Raw genomic sequence first — 24,807 nt, forward strand, 5'->3', positions numbered from 1 at the left:
TTAACGAAAGCGCTGAAAAGACAGGCACGGCAGACTTCTGGCTTATTTCCACGAGGACTCTTTCGGAGGAAGAAAAGCGAGGGAAGGACGACGAAAGCCACCGCCACGGAAGCCCGGCCATGAACGCGCCGCCGCCGCCGCTTCCCAACCGGTGGCGCGCCCCGGTCACAGGCGACGCGCGCAGCCGGGCCTGTCACGTGGCCTCCCTAAAGAGGAGGAGGAGGAGGAGGAGCCTGGGCCGGGCTTTGAGGGTCGGTGTCCTAGAGGTCCGGGTCCGCACCGACCGCCTCCCCGCCCCGTTCTCCCCCGCTATCCTCCTGGCCTTCCTCGCCTGGGCGTCCGGTGGCGGGGAGGGCTGCCAGCTCAGGCGCTCTGCAGGCGCGTTGGGCGGGAGCAGCAGCGCCACCAGGTGAGCGCGCGGCTCGGGGCGGTTGTGTCGCGCGAGGCGGGGCCGACCGGGTGGGCTGCGGAGGTGCGGGGGTGGGGGGTGGGCGCGAGAGAGAGCGGGGGAGGGGGGCCGCCTGAGCTGCAGCCCCGCCGGGCGAGCGGCGAGCAGGCCGGCTGTGGGAGGGGCTGGTCTGACAGCCGTTGGGCAGCGGGAATGCGGGCCTGGTCAGGGGCTGCCGGGATTAAGGGAAGGCAGTCGGACGGATGGGCCTGCCAGGCTGGCTGGGGAAGGGCGAGGAGGCAGGGAGGGGGGAGCTGGAAAGCCGCCTTCGGGAGCCCCCGCATCTGGAGTTGGAGGGTGACGGAGTCTGCCTGGGCCAGGTGAGAGAGAAGAGGGGAAGCTGCTCTATTGAAAGGAGAGGGAGTTTTAGGCCAGGCGAAGAGATCCTGGCATTGGGCCTGGCTGCCTTCCCCCCCCTTTTTTGGGGGGGAGATTGTAAGAGAGAGGGAGCTCTTGGATGAAACGGGGGCTCCAAAATAAAGCACAATGGCTGTCCTTTTTCCTCCCAACGCCCAGTAGCTTAGGCCAGCGTTTCCCAACCTTAGGAACTTGAAGATGCGTGGACTTCAACTCCCAGAATTCCCCAGCCAGCTATGCTGGCTGGGGAATTCTGGGAGTTGAAGTCCACGCATCTTCAAGTTCCTAAGGTTGGGAAACGCTGGCTTAGGCAATCTAGATTCGATTGCTTGACTGCGCTGTGCAGAGTACTGTTGCCTCATTTGATTTCCTTTGAGGGCTTCCTTTGAGGGACGTAGTGGTAAGTATCCAAAGGAGCACGTGAGCTGGGGCTTGCACTGGGAGTCCAAAAGGGTGGACTTCCATTTCAGTGAAGCTAATCTACCTTGCTCTGTTTCCACCTTTTGTTGTAAAATCAAGACAACAATAATTAGCCATTTGTCTTGAAATTGATTGGTCTCTCCACAGGATATCCAAAGTGATATGTGTAAAATGGGTTTATACTGTTTTTCAGAATCCAGAGGGACAGTAACCAAATAATTTCTCTGTATGCTTGACTTTTTCCCCGTTAAATAAGTCACACAAATTCATTTGACATCAAATTTTATTTATTTAATCCCATTTATATCCCACCCTTCTCCGAAGACTCAGGGCGGCTTATAATTTAAGCACAAACCAATGTGCTTAGCAATAGCCTTCATTCTATGTATATGCCTGCTTATTAGGGCTTTCACCCCCCACCCCAGCAGCATTATTACAAAGTCAGCTTAATTGCCCCCAACAATCTGGGTTCTCAAATGCATAAAGGATGGCATTCTCAGGCAGTAATTTAAACATTGGTGCATTGCATCAATTGCCTATTGTTTTGTCTGTTGATATTAGAAAATGACCCTTGATCTGACATCTAGATGGCTTGATGATTTTGCTGATGTCATACTGGATATAGTAGTGTAGTTTAGTTATTTCAATAATAAAGTAATCTGATATTCTATTAGTTGTGATTTATACTTATTTTGTGTTTGAATAACAGTCTCAACTTAATTCAGTTTCTGATTATGAGATATACATATTTGTATTGTGTTGTCATTCTTTCTGGAGAGGTTTTGTTTGTTGCTCTGGTGGTGTTCCATTCGATTATTGTACCAGCCAGGTCTAATCCTTCTTAATTTTTTTGAAATCAAAATTTCATTTATTTTAAAACGTATTTTGAAATGTGACAGGGCAAGTAATATAGGAAAATTTGTGAAGTTTGATACAGCTTACAATGTTTATATGGAAATATGTTTACATAACCACATTTTTGTATTATAATTTAAAGACATAAATTGTCCTGAGATGACCCCTTAATCTAAGATAGGGGAACTAAGACCCTGAAATCTTCAGTTCTGTTTTATTTGCTTATTCCCTATATTTGAATAATGTGTTTTAATGCCTTGTTTTCTAAAAAAAATATATCCTTAACCACAGTATGTATTTTAAAGATACGGTTAAAGTATAAAGCAATCTATATTCTTTTTGATTTGCAAGTCATAACATAATTACTATTTATTTTTATATTATGAGCTTTCAAATCTTAATTTTTCACATTTCTTAATATACAGCCAAATTCTGGAAATGGTCTATTCCATATTAGGATTTGGGACGGATTGTATAAATATACTACTTCTCTATGTGCTAATGTAGTTTTAATTTTGGTTTGCTTGCAGTAATTGCCTAGTTTGTTTTGAACTGGAGTGGGAGGCTATATTAAATCTAAATAATATATTAAATAATAACACCTATTGTAATTGCTGCTGAAGAGGAAGGTGCAAATGTTGTTGTTGTTGTTGTTAGTTGCGAAGTCGTGTCCGACCCATCGCGATCCTATGGACAATGTTCCTCCAGGCTTTCCTGTCCTCTGCCATCTTCTGGGCTCCATTTAAGCTCACGCCTACTGCTTCAGTGACTCCATCCAGCCACCTCATTCTCTGTCGTCCCCTTCTTCTATTGCCCTCAATCTTTCCCAGCATTAGGCTCTTCTCCAGTGAGTCCTTCCTCCTCATTAGGTGGCCAAAGTATTTGAGTTTTAGCTTCAGGATCTGGCCTTCTAAAGAGCAGTCAGGGTTGATCTCTAGGACTGACCGGTTTGATCGCCTTGCAGTCCAAGGGACTCGCAGGAGTCTTCTCCAGCACCAGAATTCAAAGGCCTCAATTCTTTTGCGCTCAGCCTTTCTTATGGTCCAACTTTCACTGCCATACATTGCAACTGGGAAGACCATAGCCTTGACTATACGCACTTTTGTTGACAGGGTGATGTCTCTGCTTTTTAGTGTGCTGTCTAGATTTGCCATGGCTTTCGTCCCCAGGAGCAAGCGTCTTTTAATTTCTTGGCTGCAGTCCCCATCTGCAGTGATCTTGGAGCCCAGGAAAATAAAATCTGTCACTACCTCCATTTCTTCCCCATCTATTTGCCAGGAATTGAGAGGGCCGGATGCCATGATCTTGGTTTTCTTAATGTTTAGTTTCAACCCAACTTTTGCACTCTCCTTCTTCACTCGCAACAAGAGACTCTTCAGTTCCTCTTCACTTTCTGCCATTAGAGTGGTATCATCTGCGTATCTTAGGTTGTTGATATTTCTTCCAGCAATCTTAATTCCAACTTTTGATTCATCTAGCCCTGCCTTTCTCATGATGTGCTCTGCATATAAGTTAAATAGGCAAGGCGACAGTATACAGCCTTGCCGGACTCCTTTCCCAATTTGGAACCAATCAGTGGTTCCGTGTCCAGTTCTCACTGTTGCTTCTTGGCCCGCATATAGGTTTCTCAAGAGACAAATAAGATGTTCTGGTACTCCCATCTCTTTAAGAACTTGCCACAGTTTGTTATGATCCACACAATCAAAGGCTTTAGCATAGTCAATGAAGCAGAAGTAGATGTTTTTCTGGAACTCTCTAGATTTCTCCATGATCCAGCGTATGTTGGCTATTTGATCTCTAGTTCCTCTGCCTCTTCGAAATCCTGCCTGTACTTCTGGTAGTTCTCGATCCACATACTGCTGGAGTCTAGCTTGTAGGATTTTAAGCATAACTTTACTAGCATGAGAAATGAGTGCAATGGTGCGATAGTTTGAACATTCTTTGGCACTGCCTTTCTTTGGAATTGGAATGTAAACTGATCTTTTCCAATCCTGTGGCCACTGTTGAGTTTTCCAAATTTGCTGGCAAATTGAGTGTAGCACTTTTACTGCATCGTCTTTTAAGATTTTGAATAGCTCAGCTGGAATACTGTCACCTCCACTAGCTTTGTTGTTGCTCAGCTTTTCTAAGGCCCACTTCACTTCACATTCTAGGATGTCTGGCTCGAGGTCAGTGACCACCTCATTGTGATTATCAGGGACGTTAAGCTCATTCTTGTATAGTTCTTCTGTGTAATTTTGCCATCTCTTCTTAATCTCTTCTGCCTCTGTTAGGTCCCTGCCATTTTGGTCCTTTATCATGCCCATTTTTGCATTGAACGTTCCCTTCATCTCTCCAATTTTCTTGAAAAGATCTCTGGTCCTCCCTATTCTATTGTTTTCTTCTATTTCTTTGCACTGTTCATTTAAGAAGGCATTCTTATCTCTTCTAGCTATTCTCTGGAATTCTGCATTCAATTGGGCGTATCTTTCTTTTTCTCCCTTGCCTTTTGCTTCCCTCCTTTCCTCAGCTATTTGCAAAGCTTCCTCAGACAGCCATTTTGCTTTCTTGCATTTCTTTTTCTTTGGGATGGTTTTGGTTGCTACCTCTTGTACAATGTTGCGAACCTCTGTCCATAGTTCTTCAGGCACCCTGTCTATCAGATCTAATTCCTTAAATCTATTTGTCACCTCTACTGTATATTCAACGGGGATATGATTTAATTCATACCTGACTGGCCTGGTGCTTTTCCCTACTTTCTTCAGTTTAAGCCTAAACTTTGCAACAAGAAGCTCATGGTCTGAGCCACAGTCAGCTCCTGGTCTTGTTTTTACTGACTGTATAGAGCTTCTCCATCTTTGGCTGCAGAGCATATAGTCAATCTGATTTCTGTGTTGACCGTCTGGTGATGTCCATGTGTAGAGCCGTCTCTTGGGTTGTTGGAAAAGAGTGTTTGCTATGACCATCGTATTCTCTTGACAAAATTCTATCAGCCTGTGCCCTGCTTCATTTTGTACTCCAAGGCCAAACTTGCCTGTTATTCCGGTTATCTTTTGGCTTCCTACTTTAGCATTCCAATCCCCCATGATGATAAGGACATCATTTTTTGGTGTTAGTTCTATAAGGTGCTGTAGGGCTTCATAGAACCGGTCAATTTCATCCTCTTCAGCACCGGTGGTTGGGGCATAGACTTGGACTACTGTGATATTGAATGGTTTGCCTTGGATTCAAACTGAGATCATTCTGTCATTTTGAGGATTGTATCCCAGTATTGCTTTTCCTACTCTTTTATTGACTATGAAGGCTACTCCATTTCTTCTGAGGGATTCTTGCCCGCAGTAGTATACCTGATGGTCATCTGAATTAAATTCACCCATTCCTGTCCATTTTAGTTCACTGATACCTAAGATGTCAATGTTCAGTCTTGTCATCTCTTGTTTGACCACGTCCAGCTTGCCTTGATTCATGGATCTTACATTCCAGGTTCCTATGGAGAAAAAATCTTTACAGCATCGGACTTTCCTTTCATCACCAGACATATCCACAGCTGAGCGTCCTTTCGGCTTTGGTCCAGTCGCTTCATTATTTCTGGCGCTACTAGTACTAGCCCTCTGCTCTTCCCCAGTAGCATATTGGACGCCTTCCGACCTGAGGGGCTCATCTTCCAGCGTCATATCGTTTTGCCTTTTGGTACTGTCCATAGGGTTTTCATGGCAAAGATACTGGAGTGGGTTGCCATTTCCTTCTCCAGTGGATCACGTTTTGTCAGAACTCTCTGCTATGACCTGTCCGTCTTGGTTGGCCCTGCACGGCATAGCTCATAGCTTCATTGAATTACGCAAGCCCCTTCGCCATGACAAGGCAGTAATCCATGAAGGGGAAGGTGCAAATATAATCCATTAAATAATCTGAGCCGATAGGGTGATTTAAAAGGCCTATGAAAAGCATTCAAAAGAAAAGTTTCACAGAACTTCTTAGTGTAAATGAAACACTGTCCTACAAAACGTTGAAGCATGTCTCTTTGAAGACTGTATCTGATGAGATCACATGCATGCAAAGAGATCCCAGCAGAACTGTTGTTTGTTCATGAACACAACTTGGAACAGCTTTTGAAATAATACTGCAAGCCTTGCAAAAGATGGGCTATTTGGATGCTAAAAAGAGAACACTTTGTTCACCTTGTTCAAATGTTTTGCACAATTGTATGTTTGAGCATCTAATTCTAAGTACTCTGAAAAAGTTTAGTATCAATAACTTCGTTGCTCTTTACAGAGTTTTTGTATAAGTCACTATATATAAAAAAATCTCTATATAATCTAAATATTGACTAGTTTTTCTCAAAATTCCATCTATTAGAGAACCTTTGTTTCACCTAATTATGGTGAGAATATTTTGACTAATAGATTTTATATTTTTAAAAGTGGTTCAGTCAATGCTTTTTTTCATCTCAAAAATTATAGGTATGATCTAAAAGTTTCATGCTTATAGAAATTTCAGTTGATGGAAGGCTGTTTACTTAGCAGCTGCTTCTTGAGTAAAAGGGCAAGAAAAGCAGATTTAATAAATCTTGACTCCTATATCATTCTAGAAGTTCTTTCCAAATATCCAGTATAGAAGAATAAAATTACCTTCTTCATCCTTAACTTTCCACATAAACAAGAGTTCACAGTTCTTCCTTTCTTTTCTTCTCCTGTCCTCCCTCATTTATGTATTATCTTCATATTTCCCCCCTATTCCAACTTCCTTAAGTTTGCTGCCCTCCACATATACGGACTTCATCTCAAGAATTTTCTGTTTTTTCATACATCCAAAGACTGCCTATTTTTGTACAATTGCCCATATTCAGAAGATAATACAGTACAGGAGAAGACCCACCAGTGGAATAGAATAGCTAGTCTGCATACTAGTCTATGGTGGCAAAAAAATCAAAAGTCTGATAGCACCTTCTTGTGAGACAGATTGCAAATGTGTATCGAATAACAATTGTAATATATTAAAAATCCATTCTGTTTGTTCAGGCTTATGAATGTGAGTTCAACAATTTCCTACTCAGAGTTGGTATTGTTGTTAGCTGCGAAGTCGTGTCTGACCCATTGCGACCCTATGGACAACGTTCCTCCAGGCCTTCCTGTCCTCTACCATCTTCTGGAGTACATTTAAGCTCATGCCTACTGCTTCAGTGACTCCATCCAGCCACCTCATTCTCTGTCGTCCCTTCTTCTATTGCCCTCAATCTTTCCCAGCATTAGGCTCTTCTCCAGTGAGTCCTTCCTTCTCATTAGGTGGCCAAAGTATTTGAGTTTTAGCTTCAGAATCTGGCCTTCTAAAGAGCAGTCAGGGTTGAACTCCTCTAGGACTGACCGGTTTGATCGCCTTGCAGTCCAAGGGACTCGCAGGAGTCTTCTCCAGCACCATAGTTCAAAGGCCTCAATTCTTTGGCGCTCAGCCTTTCTTTTGGTCCAACTTTCACTGCCATACATTGCAACCGGGAAACCATAGCCTTGACTATACGCACTTTTGTTGACAGGGTGATGTCTCTGCTTTTTAGTGTGCTGTCTAGATTTGCCATGGCTTTCCTCCCTAGGAGCAAGCGTCTTTTAATTTCTTGGCTACAGTCCCCATCTGCAGTGATCTTGGAGCCCAGGAAAATAAAAGTTGGTATTAAAGTCCTGCTTTTCCAAAATAGTTTTAAGTCTGCTATGGAGTGTCTTGGCAGGTTGAAATGCTCTGATATTAACTTGTTTTGAGTCCTGATGTCAAACTTTGTATCCATTAATTATTTTGCACGAAGTTTATTCCACTTGGTTTTCATAGAATCCAGATGGCTATTGCTGGCAGATGATGGCATATATCTCATTAAGGGTGCCTTTACACACTCTTCCTCCAATCTTGTGAGTATTTGTTGGACCCTGTGATAGTGCTTTTTTTGTAGATATGGAGGCAAAGTAGTCATCTAGTTTTATTGCACAGTTTGATTCCCATGCTGCTATCTTTTTCTGTTCTTGTTGCTTGTGGAGAATATACTTCAGATTGGGCGGTTTTTTGTAGCTAGGTATAAACCTGAGAAATTACAGTGTAATTTCTGTTATGTCCTGTAGCTTATTGATAATATCTTTGAGCGATTTGAGCTCTTAGTGGTGTTCTGTTTTTTAATATGTTCTTCCTGGGAATTGATCCGGCATTACGGCTTTGTCTATTGTCTATTGATCTCACTGAATGGTAGTTATCTCCTGGATGTCTGGTTTAACTCTGTGCATTTGATGAAATGAGCTGCAGCTCACAAAAACTTATGCCTTTTAAGAAAATGTGTTAGTTGGAAAAGGTACTGTCAAACTCGATTTTTTACCAAATTGAGAAGGCTATTCTAATCTATTAAACTTCAAAATTTTGCAACAAAGTAAATCTCTTTTTAAAAAAGCAAGCAAAATAATGGTTAAGCTATTCACTAAGGATTCCATTCACTTTCACAAATATTTTATTTCCATTGTACACTTTTCTTATCACATTCAACAATTATCAGTAGTTGTGATCCTATGTAGAGTTAAAGGCCCAAGCTATGGTAACTCATGCCCTTATATCAGTTTAAGTCACTAAAATATGCTTTATATGGGTCTGCCTTTGAAGACTAAGGTACTTGGAAATTATAGTTGTTACAGTATGCACTATTCATGCATTGGCAGATAAAAACTGCTATAGTCACGTAACACTCATATTGCAGTTTTGTCTTGGTTCTCAACAGGTTTCTGGGTACAATTCAGAGTGCTGTTTTTGACATTTAAAGGTCCCCATGACTTAGTTTCCATCTCCTCCAGGGACAAACAAACAGACCATTCCATTTATTTGTTCCAGTCGGGTCTCTTTGGTACTCCCTATATAAAAGAAAACAGAATTGTGAAGACCCAGAGAAAGTGTTTTTCTCTGAGCGTTACAACTTTAAGGAATATTTTTCCCAGTTGTCATCGATCCTTACAACATAACTATTAAGACAAAACTTTTTCTTGGGGTTTTAAAAATATGTCATATTGATATGATTCACTGCTTGGCACTTACAATAGTTATTTTACTACTTTCACTGTTTTTATTTTGTGTTTTTTTGGCACCTTTTGTTATCTATGTAAACCATTAGCTACTTCAACACTGGCAGTGTACAAATTCAATAAATAATTTTGAGCAGGTTGATAAAGACCAAAAATCTCATCTTCTACCTTAACATAAAACCACATTCTAAATTTTTGCTCATGTAGACCTCTTGCATCTTTTCAATCAGATTTTTACCAACTTCCTCATGGACACTTTTAATAAACTAAACCCCACTTAATTTTTCATTCATTCTTGCTACCTTCCCTTTGCATAAAGAGATTTTAAGGGCATTCTTCTAATCAACCAGCCGATCTATAAGCATGACACATCCATATGTTAATATTTTGCAAGTTTATTATGTATATGTATGTCCCTTTTCTTCACTTCTTTTTTTGGTGCTACCATTTTTAGCAATTATTTTAGTTTCTTTAACATATTATGATTCCTACATAAATCTCTAAGATAGATTCCCTCACTTCAGTTTCAGTTCAAATCATTTCACTACATTTATTTATTTATAAATAATACCATCATATTAGAGAGAATTGTTTGGCTCTCTTCACTAACAAACTAATTCTATCAAAATAATTGCATTTTCTCTGCCTCTTTTAGTGGTTTTTAGTGATTTTTTGTTCTCTGGAGTCATCATTTGTAACTATCTTTTTCAAGAACTGATCTTGGGAGAAAATGCATGTGGAAGAAAATAAAAGAAGTAAACAGAGTGAAAGTAAAACAACTGCAGGAAGAGAAAGTACAAATGGAAACTATGTTACAATGCCATGATTTACATAAATTTTTATACACATGTATAGCTGTGTTTTAAAAAGTATAAACATATCTGTAGTTTTCCAGCTATAATTTGCCCCTTGGCTTTGTTTGTCTTTCCCATCTTTTTTCATAGTCTTTGTTGCCAAGGATTCAGAGGATTTATCCTTTTTTGCATTTGTGTCTTAATATTTGTGCATTTCTTGATAATTATCTTCTGAATTTTAGATTTTATTTTAAATTGTATGTTTATTTTAGGGCATATGCTATAGTTTTATCTATTTCCTATTTCAACACTTAGGAAATGCTGATTGAGAAACCAGTTATCCTGTATCCTCTGAAACAGGAATTTTAATGTGGAGTACAGAACAAGAATTGGCTAGATCAAGATACAGAATGAAAAATAAGGATAACAGTGAATGAATTAATAATTAATCATTCTGCTTCTTAATAGGATAGAGCAAGATATTAGAATAACTAAGCATGCTGGGTGCCATTTTGAAAGCGGGTTTCAGACAGAAGTCTTTAAAATCAGGGCCTTTTGGAAGCAGCTGCAATTTCCTCTATCTCTCAGAAGGGGGCAATTTTCTAAACTTAGTGCTTTGATTTAGGACTACAGGTACTTTCAAAATTTCATTCCTGCAATATCTGATACCTGATGTTTAACAAATCATAAAACTATGAAACAATAAAGCAATACAGCAATAAAAGAAGAAGTGAAGATAGCAGATATGAGGGAAGGGAGGTAGCCCCTCAGGTAGCTGAGCTGTTTGCCATGTAGGGTTTTATAGACCAGCACCTTGAATTGTACCCAGAAGCAAAACGTAACCAGTGCAGCTTATGAAGCAGAAGTGTTATATAGGCATACTGAAGCCTGTCCATCACTGCCTGGCCACTGGATTCTGGATCAATTGAAACTTTGAGAGGGTTTTCGTGATAGTTAGCTAATTGTTAGTGATGGGCAATTTTGTTTATTTGTGGATTTGGCATAATAAAACCCTGAAATATAATAAAACCCTATAAATATTTAGTATTTATAGCCTGAAATAGAGAAATTGCAGGGAGCCATGGCAGCTTTCTTCAGGTGTCTGAAAGATTGACATTAGCAGGTAGAGTAAACCTGTTCAGTATTGTTCCGTAAAAGAACAAAAAAACCCCACTAAGCTTAAAATTACAAGGAAGCAGATTTTAACTAGGCAGCAGGAAGAATGTCCAATCCATAAAAAATGTTCAATAATGAAACAGATTACCTCAGGTGGTAGTAGATATTTCTTCCAATGGAAGTATTTAGGTGGAGGTTGGATGACCATCTGTGGGTGAGGCTGTAATATTAGCTTCTTGCCTTGGACACTGGGTCGATTTCCACAATCCTTTCACACCTTTTTATTATAGGTGGTCCTCATTTAGTGGATTGCAATTGCGACTGGCAGTCATTAAGCAAAGCAGTTGCTAAGTGAAAATCCTGTGAACATAACTGTGCTTATGTTTTTAGTTCAACTTTCCTTGGTTTTTACAGTGTCAGGAGGACACAACTCCAAACAGTCCAGTGAGCCTAAATGGTGGGGAAGGTTTCTGGAACTCAGATCACAAAGAAGCTGGAGTAAACAGGCAAATCTTATAACCCTTATTCCCCATTCCCCTGCCATTTGGAATGCTCACCTAATGCTGGGATAATTAGCAAGAGGGGAATATTTGTATTTACATACATTGGAGAGGAAGGGATTACAAGAGAATAAGCAGGAAAACAAGAGGGAATACTCAACAAAAGTAATGCACTAGTGCTTGCTGTATGCCTAGCACCTCTGAACCACTATATACGTTAGGAGCAGAGGACAGGGTGGTGGCGTACAGGTGGCTAAAAGGACCAAGATGAGGGGAGATGGAGGGAGGGAGTTAAAGTGCAACCTTGTGGTTGTAAATCTGGATGGGTTGCCAAGTGCCTGAATTTTGATTACAAGACCATGGAGATGCTGCAACAGCTATAACTTTGGGAACCAGTCTTAAATACTATTCATTCAGCATTGTTATATTTTCAAACGATTGCTAAATAAATGGTCATTAAACGAGGACTACTTGTATGCATTCAGAAAAATACTCCTAAATATTTTAATATATACTATTGTAGTAGTTCATAGAATGAAGCAAAGTGATTCTACATTGATCAAGATGAAAAATGTTAAATACAAATGTGGAGGTGCAATCTTTCTATGTGCAGCAATTTCATATGTGCTTATTTTGTCAGGATTTTTCTGATTAAGGGAAAGCTGATCTAATCCTTACTTTTAAGGTAGGCAAAGCCTGCCATCTCTGGATGAAAGAAACTTAGTACTGATTCCAACTTCAGTTGGAAACTACCTGGGATTGATTTGTATATCTATTGGAAAATGAAATGAACCCTTTTTGTTTTTGTTTTTGTGTGGAAAAGTTTTGTAGTGATAACACAAAAAAACTTGATATAAGAAATATTCTATAAATTGCTTGTGTCAGCCCTTACATGGAGAAAGCATAGAACAATCTTAACGAAAAGTGTAACTGGACATGCCATGTTGCAATATGGCTATTCTTATTCAGTTTCTAGACAAATAATTTGATAATTTGAGTTGCTGTTATTTGGTTTCCATCTCCAATTTAAAACTGCTTCTGGTACTTTTATTTCTGCTTTGAAGCTAGTGACACTCAGAGGGTGTAATACTGGCTTAGATGACAAAATTTTTATAATTCATGAAAAGTTATAAAAAGTTACACTCTAAGAGAAGCTTTTGTTTGAAAGTATAATACTTGGCGAAAAGAGATTGTAATACATATTCTGTGTCTATGCATGTGCATATATTTGCAGTAAAACTTTGAGCTTTGTAAACTATTATTATATAAAATGTTTGCAAGGCCAAAATTGATCAATATTATTTTACAAATATATAGTAAAGAAGTTCTGAAAATCAATGTAAAATAAGAAAGAGTAGGTGAACTAATAGGTATTTCGTGTATCTCTGAATCTTTTTATTCAGATCTCTTTTTTAGGGACCATTATATTGGTATAGTATCTGTGTTGGAGGTCTTTGTTCCAATAATACTAAAATAGTTATAGTTATAGTTTATTTGATTTATTTGATCTATTACATGTTCAGCAAATCAGCATTGCTAATAGCATAGAATCACTTTTGCTTTGTTACCAAATAGCTTGTGGATGCATTAGCAATAACAGTGATTTTCAGGCTTCTGGATGCTATTTAACATTCATTCATTGAAGGGGAAGGGAATATCTCATTATTCTCTTTTTAAAATATGTGGCATTTTGTATTACGACCGGACAATGGTTTGATACTTTATGAAAAGGTAAGAGAATTTGAAGTTACTTTCCCCTTTTCTGTTGTTTTACCTAATTAGGGTTTGCCTTCTTTAAAAAGCTTTAGGCATTTATTTGTTAGTATTATTTGGCAGCAATAATAGATTAAATTCATATTTTACAAGTTTTCTATCATTCTCTAGTTATTCAACAATACTAGTAGTCCTTGACCCACAACCATTCAGTCAGTGACCATTCCAAGTTATGATGGTGCTGAACTAATGGTGGTCACAACCTGTCCTAAAGTTCTGACCATCCCAGCATCTCTGTGTCATGTGACTGTTATCTGTCTGCTTAGCACCATTTGTAACTTTCTTCCAACTTCCCCAAATGTCAGTAGAGAATTTGGCAGGGAAGATCAGAACTCACTGGTGTAAATAATGCCCACCCATACATCCTCCCCTAGCCCTTCTTCACTCACACCTTCCTGAACCTGTACAATGTCTCTCATGCATTTCCTGAATTCTCCCCAGCCCGCATGGCATCTTATGCATCCTCCTCAACCCTTCCTCATGCCTTCATTCCATGCCCCTCATGCACCTTTCTTGTGCCTCTTGCACAGGCTGTCCCTTCCTTGTACCCTTGCAAACCCTCTCATTTCCTGTCCCACCCAGCAGCAGCTACTTAGCTGCCTGCAGGCCGGGGACTTGCAATTTGTTTCACCTAACAATCATGGGATTCAGTTCACAACAACACTTGGGACTGCTTTAAAGGTAAAGGTTCCCCCGCACATGCATGCTAGTCGTTTCCAACTCTAGGGGCCGGTGTTCATCTGCGTTTCAAAGCCGAAGAGCCAGCGCTTGTCCGAGGACGTCTCCGTGGTCATGTGGCCGGCATGACTAGACGCCAAAGGCTCATGGAACGCTGTTACCTTCCCACCGTAGTGGTCCCTATTTTTCTACTTGCATTTTTACGGCTTTCGAACTGCTAGGTTGGCAGAAGCTGGGACGAGTAATAGGCGCTCACTCTGCTACGCGGCACTCAGGATTCAACCCGCCAAACTGTTGACCTTCTGATTGACAAGCTCAGCGTCCTGACCCACTGAGCCACCACGTCCCCTTGGGACTGCTTTACTGCATCGCTTAACAATGGAAATTCTAGAATTGCTGTCATAAGTCAAGAACTACCTGTAACTAATATAATAACTATAATGTGATAACCTGTAAGAAACAGCCTAGTAATCATTTGGTTTACTATTTTTTTGTTTTTAAAGAGGTTTGTGGGGAATTAATTGTTTCCTTTTCTTGGTCATAAAGGTCTGTTCTTATCCAAGAAGAATAACAGGACCTCATCCAGAATCTAATCCAGCTCTCAACTATGCTGAGTGGTTTTGTGGATAATGTGATGGCTACTCAATTTAAGATGATTGTGGATTTATGACTAACAGGTATCTAACCTCATGTAAAGAAAATTAGTTTATTTTATTTAAACAATTTATATGGCTTCCCATCTCCCAAAGTTACTCTAGGAAGTCTACAAGAGTTTTAAAAAAGCAACAGTTTAACAAATATTAAAATTTAATAATATTAAGCAAATAGCAAACCACTACAATGTGAGGTTTTATTGTATTGTATACCAATATTCTTTATTAATGAAGTTATTGCAATGATTCAAGATGCTGACATAATGTTAACATATATTTGGACTGCCTAACTTTGTACAGTGCATTCATTAATCTTGAAATTACAATTTAGAAGAGATTTATGTATACCTAGCTCACCTAGAATAAGTACCATAAATGTGAGTGAAACTTGCTCCTGAGTACTTTAGATAAGATTACATTTTAAGTTAGTCATTATTAATGTCAAAGTGGGAGACCTGAACTGTCACTGGCCTAAGAAAGTGATGAAGTTTAGGATTTTTCTTACACAATGGAACAGAGCTTTAAGTTTATAGGTTTTATAAAACCTAAAATGCATTAATTAAATCTTCATGCAAAAGGGTAGCTTTTAAATTAATAAAGCTTGGTCCCAAACCTCAGAATAAAATAGATTTCACCATCCTATCATATTAGAGAACTCATTATTTTATATAACATGCATACAAATCTCTAATATGTTTTAGGAAGAGAAATGCATTTTTTTACTATTATTAAACAATTTAAAGATAGAAATCTTTGTCAAACTATAAATCATCCTGAAATATAACAGTAGATTTAGAAATTTATTCTACCAACCCATAGATTATAGTGTATAATCTGTTTATAAAAATATGTATAGTGGGGATAGAGAATCTTCTTAGAATGGGAATTGGGAAATATTGCTTTTATTATCAGAAAATGATTAAGGTTAACTTTTTTAAAACACCTTTTTGTTTCTGTCAAATCTTTCTTTAATGAAAATGGAGCTTCTAAAAGCATGCACCAAAAACAAAGAATAGGAATAACAGCTGTTTTATTCATCTAAGTCAGAAGTAGGGATCCTGTATCTTCCTGACATTGCTAAATTACAATCCAGTTCCCTTTAGTACAGGCAAGTTGTGATGCAGGCTGGAAATAATATCTAAAAAGTCATAGATTACTTAAACCTATCCTAAATTACTGGGATAATTAGTGGTGCTGATATTGTCAACTTTGTGAAATTCATTAAAATTAGTCTGCCTGAGGCTATTCAAATTCAACAGTGCACTGATGATGTTACCTAGTTGGGAAATGAGTTATCTGCAAGCAAACAACCAAGCTCAGAGAGCACCTACGACTCCACTCTTCAACCCTGAGCTACATGTATTCTCTTTTGTTGCCATTCAACATTTCTCAGGTCTTAACTTCAAATCAAGAAATCTTTGCTAGTTTAATAATCTTTGCTTCCTGGAGTTTCATCCCATACCAAGAGAGTTTTCTCTGCACTTGGAGATTCAAGGAAGTGTCTAGAAATAGTTTATCAATTAAACTTTAATTCAAATATAATTTAGGAACTGACGTGTATGCTTCTTCTAGAAACATTTCTTTAATTCTCTATTTGGTTTAACAATAAAATCTTTAGAAAAGTTATGCATGTGTTTTACTGGGAATTCCATTAATTCAGAATTGAGAGGATAATTTTAATGGGATACATTTATAGGTTTGCCCCGGTAAAGAACAAAGAAGATTGGATTCCCATAGTATGTTGTAGCAAATCAGCAACCTATATGCTGCTATGGCTCAAATGTTATGGACCTCTTTAAGTTCTCATCAAGCTTCTGATGCAAGATCACCTGGTAGGCGATTTTTTCCCAATTAACATATTTAATATTACTATAAATAATATTCATCTCTCTGATTAATAAAAATACTTCACTTTAATATTACAGGAGCCAGGGGGTTGCAATCAAAAGAGCTGTTTTGCACTGAAATTTAAAACGTTTTTGCAAATCCTTTTTCTATGTATTTAATGATTTGCATGCTATACAGTGATTGGATAAAGCTACTTTTGCAAAGTCAGCACCAGGAAATGAATAATTAATTTGGAGAACTTTTTAATTGCAGTCTTAACTTATAGATAAATAACATGAATAAAATAATTCCTTATATTTAAACATGTAAAAACTAAATATTAACCAAAATAACACATGTTAAACAATATATTTCTTTTTTTTTTATAGATTCGCCTTAGTACCTGATTAATTTCCAGTGCAGGATCTTATATTATCATGGTTTGGGGTGACATATCCAATTTAAAAGATAATTACAGTTTATCGTGCTCCTCAGTCATGGAGGAATTGAAAGTGGATCTTGATTCTGTACAGAAAGAAGATGATATAAAACCTAACAGCCCTTCTGATGATTCTATAATCTTTGTAGCTTTTAAGGGCAATATAGATGACGATGACTTCAAGCAGAAATTGGGAGTCATTTTGGACAATGTTCCTGGCCTTTTACGCATGGGTACTTCACTTTTTTATAATTTCAGTTTTCATATTGGCTTTTTATAAGTAAAAGTAATATATATAGAGAGAGTTCAGGTTGCTCTAGAAAATTAGACTTCATTGGAATATTTTTTTGGTAAAACAATACTATATTGTAACCATTGGGAAGATCAGTAGTATACCGTATATACTTGAGTATAAGCCGAATTTTTCACTTTTTGGGCTGAAAAATTCCACTTCGGCTTATACTCCAGTCAACAAAAAAACTTACCGAGGACTTGTGCGCGGCCGAGGCTTTGGTGCTTCCGGGATCTCGCGTACCTCTCCCAAGCCACCACCGTCCGAGACCTGCCGAAGTTTGGGGAGGTTTGGGGAGGTGCGCGCGCACCTCCCCAAACCTCCCCAAACGTCGGCAGGTCTCCGTTCCTCCGCGCCCTGCCTGCCTGCTTCTTTCCACAGCGGAAAGAAGCAGGCAGGCAGGGCGCGGAGGAACGGAGACCTGCCGACGTTTGGGGAGGTTTGGGCGCCTCCCCAAACCTGCCCAGGTCTCCGTTCCTCCGCGCAGACCTGCCAACGTTTGGGGAGGTTTGGGCGCCTCCCCAAACCTCCCCAGGTCTCCGTTCCTCCGCGCAGACCTGCCGACGTTTGGAGAGGTTTGGGCGCCTCCCCAAACCTCCCCAGGTCTCCGTTCCTCCTGCCGACGTTTGGGGAGGTTTGGGCGCCTCCCCAAACCTCCCCAGGTCTCCGTTCCTCCGCGCAGGCCTGCCGACGTTTGGGGAGGTTTGGGCGCCTCCCCAAACCTCCCCAGGTCTCCGTTCCTCCTGCCGACGTTTGGGGAGGTTTGGGCGCCTCCCCAAACCTCCCCAGGTCTCCGTTCCTCCTGCCGACGTTTGGGGAGGTTTGGGCGCCTCCCCAAACCTCCCCAGGTCTCCGTTCCTCCTGCCGACGTTTGGGGAGGTTTGGGCGCCTCCCCAAACCTCCCCAGGTCTCCGTTCCTCCGCGCAGACCTGCCGAAGTTTGGGGAGGTTTGGGTGCCTCCCCAAACCTCCCCAAACGTCGGCAGGTCTCCGTTCTTCCTGCCGACGTTTGGGGAGGTTTGGGCACCTCCCCAAACCACCCCAGGTCTCCGTTCCTCCGCGCAGACCTGCCGACGTTTGGTGAGGTTTGGGCGCCTCCCCAAACCTCCCCAGGTCTCCGTTCCTCCTGCCGACATTTGGTGAGGTTTGGGCGCCTCCCCAAACCTCCCCAGGTCTCCGTTCCTCCTGCCGATGTTTGGGGAGGTTTGGGCGCCTCCCCAAACCTCCCCAGGTCTCCGTTCCTCCTGCCGACGTTTGGGGAGGTTTGGGCGCCTCCCCAAACCTCCCCAGGTCTCCGTTCCTCCGCGCAGACCTGCCGAAGTTTGGGGAGGTTTGGGCGCCTCCCCAAACCTCCCCAGGTCTCCGTTCCTCCTGCCGACGTTTGGGGAGGTTTGGGCGCCTCCCCAAACCTCCCCAGGTCTCCGTTCCTCCGCGTAGACCTGCCGAGGTTTGGGGAGGTTTGGACGCCTCCCCAAACCTCCCCAGGTCTCCGTTCCTCCTGCCGAAGTTTGGGGAGGTTTGGGCGCCTCCCCAAACCTCCCCAGGTCTCCGTTCCTCCGCGCAGACCTGCCGACGTTTGGGGAGGTTTGGGCGCCTCCCCAAACCTCCCCAGGTCTCCGTTCCTCCTGCCGACGTTTGGGGAGGTTTGGGCGCCTCCCCAGGTCTCCGTTCCTCCGCGCAGACCTGCCGACGTTTGGGGAGGTTTGGGCGTCTCCCCAAACCTCCCCAAACGTCGGCAGGTCTCCGTTCCTCCTGCCGACGTTTGGGGAGGTTTGGGCACCTCCCCAAAGCTCCCCAGGTCTCCGTTCCTCCGCGCAGACCTGCCGACGTTTGGGGAGGTTTGGGCGCCTCCCCAAACCTCCCCAGGTCTCCGTTCCTCCTGCCGACGTTTGGGGAGGTTTGGGCGCCTCCCCAAACCTCCCCAGGTCTCCGTTCCTCCGCGCAGACCTGCTGACGTTTGGGTAGGTTTGGGCGCCTCCCCAAACCTCCCCAGGTCTCCGTTCCTCCGCGGAGACCTGCCGACGTTTGGGGAGGTTTGGGCGCCTCCCCAAACCTCCCCAGGTCTCCGTTCCTCCTGCCGACGTTTGGGGAGGTTTGGGCGCCTTCCCAAACCTCCCCAGGTCTCCGTTTCTCCTGCCGAAGTTTGGGGAGGTTTGGGCACCTCCCCAAACCTCCCCAGGTCTCCGTTCCTCCGCGCAGACCTGCCGAAGTTTGGGGAGGTTTGGGCGCCTCCCCAAACCTCCCCAGGTCTCCGTTCCTACTGCCGAAGTTTGGGGAGGTTTGGGCGCCTCCCCAAACCTCGGCAGGTCTCCGTTCCTCCGCGCAGACCTGCCGACGTTTGGGGAGGTTTGGGCGCCTCCCCAAATGTCTGCAGGTCTCCGTTCTTCCTGCCGACGTTTGTGGAGGTTTGGGCACCTCCCCAAACCTCCCCAGGTCTCCGTTCCCCCGCGCAGACCTGCCGACGTTTGGGGAGGTTTGGGCGCCTCCCCAAACCTCCCCAGGTCTCCGTTCCTCCTGCCGACGTTTGGGGAGGTTTGGGCGCCTCCCCAAACCTCCCCAGGTCTCCGTTCCTCCGCGCAGACCTGCCGACGTTTGGGGAGGTTTGGGCGCCTCCCCAAACGTCTGCAGGTCTCCGTTCTTCCTGCCGACGTTTGTGGAGGTTTGGGCACCTCCCCAAACCTCCCCAGGTCTCCGTTCCCCCGCGCAGACCTGCCGACGTTTGGGGAGGTTTGGGCGCCTCCCCAAACCTCCCCAAACGTTGCGCAGACCTGCGGACGTTTGGGGAGGCGCCCAAACCTCCCCAAACGTCGGCAGGTCTGCGCGGAGGAACGGAGACCTGCCGAGGTTTGGGGAGGCGCCCAAACCTCCCCAAACTTCGGCAGTAGGAACGGAGACCTGGGGAGGTTTGGGGAGGCGCCCAAACCTCCCCAAACTTCGGCAGGTCTGCGCGGAGGAACGGAGACCTGGGGAGGTTTGGGGAGGTGCCCAAACCTCCCCAAACTTCGGCAGGAGAAACGGAGACCTGGGGAGGTTTGGGAAGGCGCCCAAACCTCCCCAAACGTCGGCAGGAGGAACGGAGACCTGGGGAGGTTTGGGGAGGCGCCCAAACCTCCCCAAACGTCGGCAGGTCTCCGCGGAGGAACGGAGACCTGGGGAGGTTTGGGGAGGCGCCCAAACCTACCCAAACGTCAGCAGGTCTGCGCGGAGGAACGGAGACCTGGGGAGGTTTGGGGAGGCGCCCAAACCTCCCCAAACGTCGGCAGGAGGAACGGAGACCTGGGGAGGTTTGGGGAGGCGCCCAAACCTCCCCAAACGTCGGCAGGAGGAACGGAGACCGCGCGCAAGTCCTCGGTAAGCTCCGGGCGGTCACTTGCTTCGCGTCTCCTGAGGGAAGGGGGGGCGACTGGAACGGGCGTGTTTCGTCGCCTGCTGGGCGCCGCGATTTGCCCGGGGAACGCGCGGGCTCCGAATGGCAGCGTGGAGTGAGGAAGCGGACAGCCAGGGCTTCCCCGAGAGCCGCGGCCACACAGGGTATTCCTGTGTATTCAGGCTTGCAAAATGGCGGATCCAGCCTCCGCCGGCGGCGGAGGCTTGCAGAACGGCGGATCGGCTTATACTCGAGTCAACAACTTTTCCCAGTTTTGGGGGGTGAAATTGGGGGTCTTGGCTTATACTCGAGTCGGCTTATACTCAAGTATATACGGTAGTTATTATTCTCCTTTTTTAAAAAAAATACTTTGTTAAACACAGCCTGTGTGTTTACTGCTGTGAAAAGCAACTACACATTTTATTTGCTATGGGAGGCATCAATTATTTTTGAGGTTTTCTCTTTTTTAGACCTGAAAACAGATAATGTTTCATTAATGATTTTTCTTACTTCATTCTCTGTCAAGTGAAATAGGTTTTTGCAGCTGCTTCATTTTTAATTGCTTTTTTATTTGAAACAAACAATATATGTTATATTTGAAGTATACACAAAATCCATCTAAATGTAGGATCTTGTATAATAACAGCCATGTTAAGCAATCAGTATTTCTGCCTCCAAATAGATTCATTTTATTAAGAAAACTCAAGCTGTTTTTGTTTTGGAGGAAACACTGGCACATTCAAAAATCATTTATGAAATGAAATCATAATTTTATATAAACTAATACTTTGTTGACACCAGGCCTTCTTTTTAGAAATCAAATGTAATAAATGTATGTGATATATGCAAACTCATACAACCTATTAAGATTCATTACATATAACACTGGTTTAAATATCTTCTGCCAATTAAATCCAAATCTTGGAGTCGAACTTCCGTAATTTTTGCACTTCAAATAGAACAAGTTATTGAGACTGGTTCTACCAAAGCTTTTTTTTTCTGATGATAAAGGTAGGTTCTTATGAAGATGGCAGCTAGCCTTAGTTTGAGAGTTAACTACAGTAATTTTATGTTTAGTTGAATGGTTCCTTTTATAAACTAGCCTGGAGTTGCTGAGATAGTTTCTTAGCCTCTTGTTAATAATCATTTTTATATAAAAAAATCTGCCTTGGTATCAATGAACAAAAGTGAATAAAGCTTACCAACTTCTAATCTCATGTATATTGGGTTGCAATTCTTCTAGTCTGTTATCTTTTTTATTCTGTAACAAGAATCTACCAAGTTAAAACTGAAGAAAGTAGAGCCCTGGAACAGTGTACGCGTTACTTTTAATATTCCTCGTGAAGCAGCTGAGAGGCTACGAATGCTAGCCCAGAACAACAACCAACAACTTCGTGACTTGGGAATTCTGTCTGTTCAAATCGAAGGTAATTGCAACTACTTTGTGGCTGGGTTTGAGCCATATAAAGTAATGCAGCTAATTTTATTTTTTAATGGCTTTTATTAGCTTTTTAATAATTTGATCAAAACAGTAGGACTAAATAATCTTTTGGGATCAGCTACACTCTCCCAAGTTCATTTCTTTACCCACATCTTTGTTACTAATGTGATTAATGTGAATGCTAGCTATGAAACATGACAGGACAGCTCCATGTCATTTTTGGGAGAAATCACCTAACAGGTAAAATGAACATGAATCATTAAACTGTCTTGAGAACAGGAATAGGAAATGTAATGCTGTAGTAACCTTGCTTTCTGTGACAGCTCTCTCTCCCTATGCTATATATCCTTTCCCATCTCAGTCATCATTTGAGTAGCTCTGGGAATAAACTTTTAGCAATTATTTTTAGAAGTGACAAGAGAATCAGTGCTTAAAGATCCAATTATGCATGCATAGAACTTATATATAGCTTTTAGCAACAATGCCATTGTTAATAGGATGAAATTTGTATACAATTTGCCCTGCTTGCGTGATACATGAATTATTGGGCAGACCAATTCATTACTGAAAGAAAGGAAAAATGATGTTTTCCCTTCAATTATTTGAATGGAGAAGCATCTCTAGGAAGTTTGCCTCTGCAGTAGAATATCTGCACGTAACAGTTGAAAGAATTGATTACAGACCTAAAGTGAATTTCTCTAGCTAATTGTTTCAAATTCATATTCTTTTAACTTGCGTATAAGACTTTTGAACTTCTAAAAAAGTTGCTTTTTAAACTTCCTGCTACAAGCCACATTTATATTCTCTATTGCTCCTAGGTGAAGGTGCCATCAATTTATCATTAACTCAAAACAAAAGTCAGGATTTAAGGATTAATGGGCCTGTTGGACAAGGCAACCCAGTACGGATGGAGACAGGATTTCCTATGCCAGGAAGTCAAGGCAAGTTTAGTTTTTAAAATTTAGATAATATTCCAGGAAATTTGCAAATACCATAGCTTATTTTACAACTCCAGACTATTTCTGCTCGATATGGAAGGCCCAGTAGCAAGTAAAGTTTGAAGAGAAAAGGTGTAATATGTGTCATCCTCTGGGGCTCAAAGACGATGTCAACTGACTGGATAAGTCAGATATGGATGTCAACTGTGAAATAAGCATTTGATATAAATAAACTGATGCAAGTTTATTTCTGTAATAAAGCACGGCTTGATTGCAGAAGCAAGTATAAGGAAGAAGTAAAAAAATTGGATTTTAGCTTCTTTAAAAGAAATACAGAAAAAGATCCCTTCATAAAAAAATTATAGGAGAGAGAGAGAGATGTCCTTTCAAATGTTTAAATCCTATAGGTCTTAATTACATTAGGAAACATATGGACCACTGGTAGGTTTTAGGAACAAGCACATATAATGTTGATAATGAAAATATTTCATAATTATGTTCATAGTAAATGAAGAATGTTCATAGTTCATTACATAGGTGAAGATGTATGCAGTATCATTGCTGGCAAAAATCCAGTTACTACATTATGAATGAAAGAGATATGGGCTTTCTTTTTCTTTGTTCACATTCAGCAATTAAGCTGAAATATACTAGAAAACAGGAAAATCGTGCACTAATAGTAGAACGTGGTATTTATGTTTGTGGTATACAGTATTTTCCTGTGTATGGTCTAACAAATACATATAATTGTTAAACTGCTTGGGTGTTCTTTTTCTGTTTTTGTTTACTTCAATCAGACATGTCCAACTCACGGACCGCATGTGGTATTGCACCGCTAGTAATGCAGCATCACAAGATTATTAATTTTACCATGATGTAATTTATATACATTAACTACTGTATATTGTATATCTTATATGTGGCCCAAGACAATTCCTCTCCACTCGTGCGGCCCAGGCAAGCCAAAAGGTTGGACATACATATTTAGATCCAGTAAGGAATGAGTTTAAACTGTATTTCAGTAACTAAACATTTCAGTGCTGTTTTTTAAGATGTTTATAATTTGATATTTTAATGTAATATATAATAAAAATATGTTCACATTTCTAGGTTTAATTCGAATAAATAATCCTGCATCTGTGATGATGCAACAGAGTGGGAGTGTAGCATCCTCTGTGATGACAAATACAGCTACCACAGAACTACAACCCAGAACACCTCATCCAGCATCTCAGTCAGGTAATTTAACCCTTGCAAATTCTAAATGCTACTGTTTTCCATATTGGTGAATATCTCCATGGGAAAAACATCGTTTTCCTGTTTGCATTAATTTAGAACTATTTTGCATGTATAGAGAAGCAATTTTGTTTGAGCAATAGAGCCCCAATGAATTTTTCCAACTGTGTTATCCCATTACAACAACCTCATGCTATTCAAACTACTGCTTGATATTCAGAAATGCCATGGTAGATTGGGTGGAATGGATGGAAGAAAAGCTCATTTCCTGAGCAAAATTCCATTCTGGAACCAAGTTGCCCTCTAAACTGATCTTCCACTAAGTTAGAAAAAGTACAGAAGTAGAAAACTCAGTAATCAGAAATCTCACACACATTCTCTAAAAAAGAACATCAGAGATTCTTAGCTTGAGAAAGGGGGGATATGATCAAGATGTAAAATCATGCATGCATGGAGAAAAGAAACATTTCTTCCTGTGTCAAAACATTGATCAGAGGTTATAGAATGAATTGATTGGAATGGACAAAGGAAAGATTTCTACATACAGCAATCTTAGGATAGATTAATAGAAGATATGTCTATGAAGACCATTAATTTTTAGACTTTTAACTTCTGAGTTGAAGGTAATATGCCTTCAATTATTAGTTGCAGTGGGGTA

The 24,807-nt window shown here is 41.6% G+C and overlaps 1 protein-coding gene across 1 annotated transcript in view; it reads left to right on the plus strand.

Annotated features, from left to right (window-relative positions):
* The first annotated feature begins 225 nt into the window (after positions 1-225).
* NCOA6 (nuclear receptor coactivator 6) overlaps positions 226-24,807 on the plus strand; it is a 53,234-nt gene continuing 28,652 nt past the window's right edge. Inside the window, exons 1-7 of the mRNA XM_083358436.1 lie at positions 226-409; positions 14,504-14,634; positions 16,307-16,442; positions 16,827-17,109; positions 21,806-21,961; positions 22,794-22,916; positions 24,024-24,152. Of these exons, the coding sequence (XP_083214562.1) occupies positions 16,875-17,109; positions 21,806-21,961; positions 22,794-22,916; positions 24,024-24,152 (643 nt within the window). The 5' untranslated portion in view covers positions 226-409; positions 14,504-14,634; positions 16,307-16,442; positions 16,827-16,874. The remainder of the gene's footprint in view (positions 410-14,503; positions 14,635-16,306; positions 16,443-16,826; positions 17,110-21,805; positions 21,962-22,793; positions 22,917-24,023; positions 24,153-24,807) is intronic.

Source organism: Vipera ursinii (genome assembly GCF_947247035.1).
Source record: "Vipera ursinii genome assembly, chromosome: 3".
Lineage (NCBI taxonomy): Eukaryota > Metazoa > Chordata > Lepidosauria > Squamata > Viperidae > Vipera > Vipera ursinii.